The 10,505-nt window shown below is 37.5% G+C and overlaps 1 protein-coding gene across 1 annotated transcript in view; it reads left to right on the top strand.

Moving 5' to 3' along the window:
• Nucleotides 1–5,294: 5,294 nt before the first annotated feature.
• Nucleotides 5,295–10,505, top strand: part of LOC119408313 (centrosome and spindle pole-associated protein 1) — a 51,651-nt gene continuing 46,440 nt past the window's right edge. The window contains exon 1 of the mRNA XM_037675111.1: nucleotides 5,295–5,396. Coding sequence (XP_037531039.1) covers nucleotides 5,295–5,396 — 102 coding nt within the window. The remainder of the gene's footprint in view (nucleotides 5,397–10,505) is intronic.

Here is a 10,505-nt window from a genome sequence, read left to right as displayed (position 1 = left end):
ACAACAATCAAAAATTGAAGAATAGTGGGAACAATGGACATTGTTCAGAAACCTTTACAGGAACTAATCACCTTATTATAATAAAATAAGATGTCACCCAACGCTTTGCTCTGTCTCTTTCTTTCTCTTCGTTTTTCGTATATGTTCTTTTTTGTTTTGCAATATGTAACAAATAAAACTAAAAATCATAAGTTAATAAAAAAGAAAAAAAATCTGCCATATCTATCTACATATTTAAGAAAATGTTAAAAGTTAGTTTTCTGAAGGAATATGGAACAGTATAATGTGTATCTATACACATTGTTGTTTGAGTTGATGTTGTTTTTATTTGGCTTTGTTTTTTGGTAAATTACTTTTGTTTGACTATATTCTGGAAGAAAAGGGGCAGATATAAGAGTTATTCTTCTTCTGCTGCCTTTCATTTTATTTTTTGATTGTATATAATTTTTTTATTTTCTATTGTATATAGTTACTTTGTTTTTAATGAAATGAATAAATTTCTAAAGAGAAAAGAAAAGAAAGATATTTGAGTTATTGTTTCATATTTTCCTGACAGAGCACTTCGCTCTCAGATCACAGGTTTACTCGCGGTCCACAGAGTTTCCAAAAACAGAATGGGAGGAAGATCTTTCAGTTCTCAGACTCCTCTCTTGTGGAACCAACTTCCAGTTTCTGTCCTTGAGGCTGACACATTGTCCAGTTTTAAGACTGGGCTTAAGACTTTCCTTTTGATAAATCCTATAATTAGGGTCAGCTTGTTTTGCTGCCTTAACTACCAAAAGACAAATTGACCTCATTTCCCTAAATGATTTGTTAAAATTCAATAGTTTTCATTTGATATTTAACATGTGGTTCTTGATCTGCCATTGTGTATCTGTTCCTACCGAACCCAGCCGGATGAAGCAGATGGTCCTCTTGTCCTGATCCTGGTTCTGCTAAAGGTTTCTTTCTCATGAGGGAGTTTTTCATTTCCACTGTCGCCTTCATGCTTGCTCAAGATGAGAGTTCTGTGATGGAGTTAAATTCAAAGCTGCTCCTCAGATAAATAATGTTAAATTATTATTTTTATATATGAATGTTTCTATTTCTAATGTTTCTATTCAGTGCATCTGAGACGACTTCTGTTGTGACTTGGCGCTATATAAATAAACTGAATTGAATTTTATTGGGGCAGCACGGTGGCACAACTGGTTGAGCTGCTGCCTCTCGGAGAGCAGGTCCCCGGCTCAAATCCCAGTAAGGGGGCCTTTCTGGGTGGAGTTTGCATGTTCTCTCTGTGCATGCATGGGTTTTCTCCAGGTACTGCGGTTTCTTCTCACAGACCAAAAACATGCACGTTTGGCTGATTGTTAACTCTAAATTGTCCCTAGGTGAGAGAGAGAGAGTGAATGTTTGTTTGTCTTGTTGGTCTCTTTGAGGCCCTGTGATGGACTTGAGACCTGTCCAGGGTATCCCCGCCTCTCGCACAGTGGCTGCTATGGGACATGGTCAACCCAAAAAAAGAAGAAGCGGGTAAAGATAATGGATGGATGGCTGAATTGAATTTAACATGGTTCAGCATTTATACTGATGCATGCTCAGTAATCCAGTTAGAAAAATCTAAAACTGATGAGAATTGAGCATGCATCAGGATACTAAAACTGATGGTTTAGCATTGTCTTTCTGAAATATGCTACGCCCGAAAAAGCTGTTGCCTGAATGGGAGCAGATGTTCTAAAATCCCTTTGTAATTTTCTGCATTGATGGTGACTTTTCTAATGTTTAAGCTGCCCATTCCAGAGGCACTGATACTAAAATAACAGGCTGGATGGTTCCTCTGGTGAGACTTCTCCAGAATCTTCAAATATTTTTGACTGATTTAATTTGATTAAAAATGGACTGTACTTATATAGCGCCTTTCTATCTTATTTCAAGATACTCAAAGCGCTTTCCACTACAATCTGTGTCCTCATTTATCCATTCATACAGCACTCTACTAGATCTCTACAAAGCTAATGGAACAAATCATTCTAAAGAGACTAATCAGTGATTTATCACATTCATACACTGATGGGACACACATCAGAGGCAACAAGGGGTTCAGTGTCTTGCCCAGGGACACTTCGGCATGTGACTGCTGGTGGATTTGAACCCCCAACTCTCACATTGGAGGACGACTGCTCTAACCACTCAGCCACAGTCGCCCTTGTAACTGTAGATGTAGTAAGAATATTCAAAGTCTTCCCAAATTTTTTTTTGAGGATCATTATTCTGAAATTGCACCACTATTTTTAAACACGATTTGTTACAGACTGGTGAACCTCTGCTTAACTTCTGAAAGGTTCACTGTTTTTAAAATGCTCTTTTTATATCCAGTCCTCTTTACTGACCTTTTCACAATTAACCTAATTAGTTATTAAATGCTGCTCTAGCTGGTTCTTATTCATACCACTTACTTCTACTGCCCTACCCTATTTTTTAAGACATGTCGCTGCCATCAAATAATATTACCATACTTAAAAAAAAAAAGTGGTGCAGTTTCTTAGTTCCCATATTTGTTTACTATGTTTCATTGTAAATAAAATATATAGTTTAAATTAGCAAATCATTGCGTTCTGTTTTTAATATAGTACATTTTAAAAAAGGTCCCAATTTTATCAGAATTGGGATTGTATATTTACAGAATTTTCTTTTTTTTTCTGTCTTCACAAACAATCCAGCCGGACCGAATCCGCCAGTTTGGACTAAGCAGAAGAAAAGGTACTCTGGTTCTGGAGCCAACAAAAGGGAACGTATCATCAGCTAAAACATTTCCTTATGAAGAACACGCTGGTAGAGAAGGAGAAATGCCTCCTCCTGAGGAGCCATGTGTTGCCTTCCAGTCCCCTCTGTTGGAGTACAGCTCTGCTCTTGGCCTGGGGGACAGCAGTTTGTCTCAGCCCACTACCCTCTCTATCCATAACACCATGGACTTACCCAGGTATTCCTCAAACATAAAGCTTTCCTCAAATATATTTAGAAATTTGAAAATTGTAAACGCTCAAGACTATTTTTCCTGATGCATGCTCAATAATCCAGACCATGCTCAGAGTACTGTAAGCACAACAAAAGGGCAGCTTGTTAATTCATCATCTTTGGTTTTGTTTAAAAGAAACTGGTTGGTCAATATTTAATTAGAATCTTGAATTATGTCACACTGCTCACGTGTCCTATAGTCCAACATCTATCAACTTTCCTCTGTAAATCTCAATGATAATTTGATTCTCAGTTTTGACAAAATGTCCATGTCTTAATGTATAAACTGTAAGAAGTATAAAGGGACCAAACTCAAATGAAATAGAGAAGAACAAGTAAAAGAAAATGGTTAAAAAAAATGAAACAAACAGCTAGGTCGTAAGGCGGTGTAGAATACTAAAAACAGGAACATGTCTGCATTGGCTTGTGCCATGAACTTAACAGATGTTTGAAGCCACTTTGAGAGGTCAAGGTCGTGAGCTTCAGATCATTTTGCAAGATATTTCCGGAAACTAGAGCGGAGAAGGAGAAGGCCCTTTTGTCTAGTTCAGTCCTCACTGAGGGGACAATGCATGTAATAATGTCCTGAGAGCGCACACTGTATGTAAGGAAGTGTGAAAATGAAGTTGTATCAAAAGACTTCCTTACGGTGGTCGACGGGTGCAAACACGCAGCAAACGGCGAAACGCGCAGCAAACACATGTATGATGCAAACTCAAAAACATGCAAACACATAAAAAAAAATGCAAGCACAAAAAACAAACACAAAAAAATAATGCAACCACAAACAAAAACATATGCAAACACAAACATGCAAACAAAAAAACATGCAAACAAAAAAAACAAACGCAAACACAAAAAAACATGCAAACAAAAAAACAAACGCAAACACAAAAAATATGAAATGCAAACACAAAAAAATGCTAACACAAAAATATGCAAACAAAAAAATCAAATGCAAACACAAAAAAATCAAACGCAAACTAAAAAAAGCATGCATGAAAACACAAAAAACACATGCAACAGAAAAACGCTGCAAACAGTGAAAACACCAGCAAACTCGCTCTACAAAAACGGAAGTGCTCCAGACCACTAGGGGCAGTTGAACAAAGAATAAATCATAAAAGAAACTTCCGGGAAGAAAAACATTTTCCAACCACAAATAAATCATACAAGAAGAAGAGGAAGAAAGAAAAGGTTTGTTTATACTTTATTCATTCAAACTCGCAGTCTTTTACAATAGTCCCTTTTCACATGACGTCAGACAACTTCAGTTCTTACTCGACGCGGTTGATCATTACTTCCGGGTCTATTCTCCCTCGGGAGACCTGTCTGGAAACTTGACGGAATTTCATTCATTCAACCTTTATTTACAGAGGTTAAATTACAAGATATAGCGCAAGGTAAGGTTAATAAAAACACTATTTGCGTGTTAGTTAGTTGTGGTAACGTTATCCATCATTATCAATTTACCATTCTGTTACTGTGTAAGGAAACAGCCTCCAATTGTAAAGTAAGCTAGCTAGCAGCAACAGGGAGCTAAACTCTACACTGCTGCTGCCTGTCAGTGCTGTAACATTAAAATGTTTAACTTTTATCTATTAATGTAAAATCTCTGACATCTTCCAACACTGTTGTTTAGAATAGCATTTTAAATATAGAATTAAAAGCTATATGTCAAACCATTTCCATGTTCTGATGTGATTAAATAATTTATCTTTTTACTTTTTTCTTGTGTCCATCTTTCTCAGCAGCAGCTCATCTAACCAGCATGACACAGTCATCAAGACGTTATTGCAGTGTGCCATGTTGTTCCAATAATAAACTAAAAACACAGTATTTGAGTTTCCATGATTTTCCCGCGGACAAAGAAATACGTTCCTGTTGGGTGAGAGCGATCAGGAGAGATGAAGGGCCAACTTTTAAAATCCTTCGTGGGAGCACCCATGCAGTCTGCACTTTGCCCCAGAAGATCTAAATTCATCAGCCAGTGGAAGAACTAGGATTAAACGATGAGCAGTGCCATCTAGATTTCACTGGAATGATTGGGGTAAATGGAGGGAGGATAGTGCTGAACATTTTTTAAAATATTGTAAACAAAACAACAAAAGTCCATGCTAAATAATCTAGGTATACAATCCAACATTTTTTAGTTAGGTCATCTGGACAGTTTCTTTTTTTTGTAAACAAAAATATGTCCTGACCATGAAGTGTCTGATTTCCCACCTCTAGGGAGACGCTCACAAGCTTGTGAGTCAGTTTACCTGTGAGCAAGAAAGTGTCTCGTGCTGCTGGCCAGGATGACTCCCAGGAGATACCTGACCCCGGGAACTGTACAGAGGAGGCATTGCCTGCAGGTGCAGTGGCAAAAGATCACGACTCTGCCTGACATCCTTCTCCAGGTTAGCATTAAGGTTAGCAAAAAATATATTTCAGTGAATAACACTGTAACCATCTCGGTGTTGTGTTCAGAACATTTTGGACTTGCTAATGGTTGAGAGACTGACAGTAAATACATGAAATGATTTGAATGAGGAGGAGCAGCTTTATACTTTATGGAAAATATTGCATATTTTGTGTTTTCCCCTTTGAAAAAAAAAATCTTTATCTCAGAACTGTCAAGGCAGTAATAAGTAAAAGGAGAAATGCTGCAATACAAAAGATATTTGATAATTGAACAGGAAATTAATGGGTGGATAAGTGACGTCTATTAATGTTTATATTTTCTTTTCCCTTAGGTCAACTGGATGATGCTGCACGGAGAATTCAAGAGTTGGAGAGACAAGTTTTATCTCCAGAAATGAAAATCCAGCAGCTGACAATTAAGAAGTGCCCTCTTGTGTGTGTGTGTGTGTGTGTGTGTGTGTGCATGCGTGCGTGCGTGTATATATATATATATATATATATATATATATATATATATGTACAAACTTTCTTTACCAACATTGCTCCATGTACAGCGTTCATTAAAATTATTAAATGAATGTTTGCAAGAAGCTGCCACAAACCTTGTTTAATTGTTACACAATAAAGTTTTAATTTTAGCATTTCCTCCACATACATTACCAGATGTGTAAAATATACAAACAGATGCAATTTAAATGTAAAAGATGTACATATGCAGATTACTGAAGACAAGCTATTTAAAAAAGTTTTGACAGAATTCTTCACAACATCAATTCATTCATTAATAGATTTAAAAAAAAAGATACAAACCGGATTCCAAAAAAGTTGGAACACTAAACAAATTGTGAATAAAAACTACGTAGCCATGATGTTGTGATTGCTGCAGAATGTGGTCTGGCATTATCGTGTTGAAAAATGCAGGGTCTTCCCTGAAAGAGATGACGTCTAGATGGGAGCATATGTTGTTCTAGAACCTGAACGTAGTTCTCTGCATTAATGGTGCCTTTCCAGACATGCAAGCTGCCCATGCCACAAGCGCTCATGCAACCCCATACCATCAGTGATGCAGGCTTCTGATCGGAGCATTGATAACAACTTGGGCTATCCTTGTCCTCTCTAGTCTGGATGACATAGCGTCCCAGTGTTCCTTAAAGAACTTCAAATTGTGACTCATCTGACCACAGAACAGTCTTCCATTTTGCCACACTCCATTTTAAATGACCCCTGGCCCAGTGCAAACGTCTGAGCTTGTGGAGCTTGCTTAGAAATGGCTTCCTCTTTGCACTGTAGAGTTTCAGCTGGCAACAGTGGATGACACGGTGGATTGTGTTCACTGACAATGCTTTCTGGAAGTATTCCTGAGCCCATTCTGTTATTTCCTTGACAGTGGCATTCCTGTTTGAGGTGCAGTGACGTTTAAGGGCCCGGAGATCACGAGCATCCAGTAGAGTTTTACGGCCTTATCCCTTAAGCACAGCGATTGTTCCAGATTCTCTGAATCTTTTGATGATGTTATGCACGGTTGATGATGATAACTTAAAAGTCTTTGCTATTTTACACTGGGTAACACCATTCTGGTATTGCTGTACTATCTTTCTGCACAACAAAGGTTGAATTGGTGATCCTCTTACCATCTTGGCTTCTGAGAAACACTGACACTCTGAGAAGCTCTTTTTATACCCAATCATGTTGCCAATTGACCTCATTAGTGTTAATTGGTCTTCCAGCTGTTCATTATATGCTCAATTTCCTTTTTCCAGCCACTTATTGCTACTTGTCCCAACTTTCTTGGGATTTGTTGACACTGTGAAATTTTGAATCAACATATTTTTCCTTTAAAATGTTACATTTACTCAGATTAAACTTTTGATCTGTCATCTATGTTATATTACAAATAAAATATTGACATTTTCCATCTCCACATCATTGCATTCAGTTTTTATTCACAATTTGTTTAGTGTCCCAACTTTTTTGGAATTCGGTTTGTACATATACGGAGAGATTTCCAACACAGCTGCTTGCAGTAATGAATGTTCATCCAAGAAGTGTGACTTGAAGGAGCAGGGAGGCTCTAGACTGGTTTGTCAGAGTCAGAGTCAGAGTCAGAGTCAGAGTTTCTTTATTGTCATTCGCACCTCATGTGGTACATGTGGTGGAGCGAAATTATGTACACAGGGTCCCAGTTACATCCAACAATAAAATGTATAAGAAAAACAGTAATAACATCTAAGATGTGAACTAAGAAAAACATCAACTAAATATACACTAAGCACTCATAACATAAAACATTGAACATCACCACAAACATGAACATGAGTCTGTGAGCAGATGTGCACGCATGAACACATCAACATTGAAACAGATCAGCAGCAACATGAAACAGATCAGCAGCAACATGATATGGTTTTTCACAGTGATTATTCTAGTTAGAGATTCATGAGTCTAACAGCCTCAGGGTAGAAGCTGTTCCTCAGTCTAGTGGTTCTACACTTAATGCTCCTTAACCTCCTTCCTGAGGGGAGTGGGGCAAAAAGTGTGTGTGCTGGGTGGGTGGGGTCCTTCATGATGCAGGTGGCCCTCTTCCTGCATCTGGAGGTGTAGATTGTCTCCTTTTCCATAAAGAGGCTCCTGATAATTTGATATTAGGCAGCAGCAGATGATCCACAGCTGATTGACTGAACCTCCTGACTGACTGGTACTCCTTCACATGGTCCTCTCTACTAAAATCCTCAGACGAGCCTGGGTCTTCAGGGTGTCCTCTTTGCTGAGTTACTGCTGCTGAGAAAGATGGACACGAGAAGAAAGTAAAAAGAGAAATTATTAATCATCAGAACATGGAAATGGTTTGACATATAGTTTCTAATTCAATATTTAAAATGCTATTCTAAACAACAGTGTTGGAAGATGTCAGAGATTTTACATTAATAGTTAAAGTAAACATTTTAATGGTAAAGCACTGACAGGCAGCAGCAGTGTAGAGTTTAGCTACCTGTTGTTGCTAGCTAGCTTACTTTACAATTGGAGGCTGTTTCCTTACACAGTTACAGAATGGTAAATTGATAAAGATGGATAATGTTACCACAGCTAACTAACACGCAAATACTGTTTTTATTAACCTTACCTTGCGCTATATCTTGTAATTTAACCTCTATAAATAAATGTTGAATGAATGAAATTCCGTGAAGTTTCCAGACAGGTCTCCTGAGGGAGAACAGACCCGGAAGTAATGATCCACTGCGTAGAGTCGGAACGTAAGTTGTCTGACGTCATGTAAAAAGGGACTATTGTAAAAGACTGCGTGTTTGAATGAATCAAGTATAAACAAACCTTTTCTTTCTTCCTCTTCTTCTTGTGAGATTTATTTGCGGTTGGAACATGTCTTTCTTCCTGGAAGTTCCTTTTATGATTTGTTCTTTGTTCGACTGCCCCTAGTGGTCTGGAGCACTTCCGTTTTTGTGGAGCGAGTTTGCTGGTGTTTTCACTGTTTGCAGCGTTTTTCTGTTGCATTTGTTTTTTGTGTTTGCATTTGATTTTTTTTGTGTTTGCATTAGATTTTTTGTGTTTGCATGCATGCTTTATTTAGTTTGTGTTTGATTTTTTGTGTTTGCATTTGATTTTTTTGTATTTGCATCTTTTTAATGTGTTTGCGTGTTTTTTGTGTTTGCATTTAATATTTTTGTGTTTGCTTTTGTTTTTCTGTTTGCGTGTTTTTTTGTGTGTTTGCATATGATTTTTTGTGTTTGCCTTTTAATTTTTGTTTTTGTGCGTTTTTGTGTGTTTTTGCGCGTTTTTCCGTGTTTGCATCATACATGTGTTTGCTGTGCGTTTTGCCGTTTGCTGCGCGTTTGCACCCGTCAGGCACTGTACTTCCTTCACTGAAAGTGAAGTGTCCGTTGGCCTGTTTTGGAATAAATGCCTGTTTATTATTATGTACCTTATTGACTGTCTAAAATAGCTTGGTTGTATGGCTGAAACTGGGAACGTTTGAATCTGAATAAACCACAAAAACTATTGAACAATTTCCTTCGGACAGATGAGACCAAAGTAGTAATGCACTGTCAGGAAAAGTGGTGGAGAGCTGATGATTTGGGCTTGTTCTGCAGACACAGGACCTGGGCACCATGCAGTCATTGAGTCAACCATGAACTCCTATACTGACCAAAGGTCTCTACAGTCAATCATGACTACAATTTTGACCAAATTAGACCATGAAAAATAAAAGTCAATGATCCCAAACACAGCAGCAAAAATACAACAAAACAGGAATCAAGGTTTTGTTTTGTAAGAGAGCTATTGTAAATATAATCATCAAACATCAAAATATGTAACAAAAGCAATGTTGGAATGAGTGGGCTAGAACTTCACAACAGTTATTGTTCCTAATTTGGCTTTATAAATATGGGACTAATTACAAATTTTAATGACTGAATACACTATGCCTTTTTTTCTGCACACTTAAATAGTCGAAGGATAAAATTAAATAAGTTACTACTGTCTTTCTAAAAAAATAAAAAGGTATCTCTACCCTGTTATAATATTGGACCAAATGTTCCTTCTTTCTCTCGTTGGTGGGAATTGAAACCAGTAAGTTCTGTTTCATCAGAGCTGCCCTGTTGTGTTTTTGTCTGTGGCCTATGCGGATGTTGGATCCTTTTTGGCTTGAACTTCTGGGATCATGACAAGAAGTTCCAGTCCTTCTACATACGGGTCGATGGTACACACACTAAAGACAGCTGATTAGTGCTGGATGCTGACTAACCAGCAAAACTAATATTGAATAAATTTTATTTTAAGATTTTGACAACAATCTGTCATTTTATTGATTCTACTGAGCGATGAGAACCATTTTTGTCATAAAATAACTTGTAGGGCAAATTTTAAATAGCCTTGTTTTAATATAAACATTCATGCTTAAACAGGATTTTTTACATGATTTTTATTGTACATTGTTGTGCATTATTAGTCACACATGTTCTGTGTTCCTTCCGCAACAACAAAATTAAAGAGGCTGAAGCAGAACAGCTCAGAATCAAAGTTTCAGCCTGCCTCAGCAATGCTAAACCACCACCTTCCAACATCAGTAGAGAGGAGAGGGACGCACTCAC

The sequence above is a fragment of the Nematolebias whitei genome, chromosome 4 (genome assembly GCF_014905685.2).
Source record: "Nematolebias whitei isolate Nwh7 chromosome 4, NemWhi1, whole genome shotgun sequence".
Classification (NCBI taxonomy): Eukaryota; Metazoa; Chordata; class Actinopteri; order Cyprinodontiformes; family Rivulidae; genus Nematolebias; species Nematolebias whitei.
The sequence above is the reverse complement of the archived record's forward strand: the minus strand, read 5'-3'. Positions and strand labels throughout refer to the sequence as shown.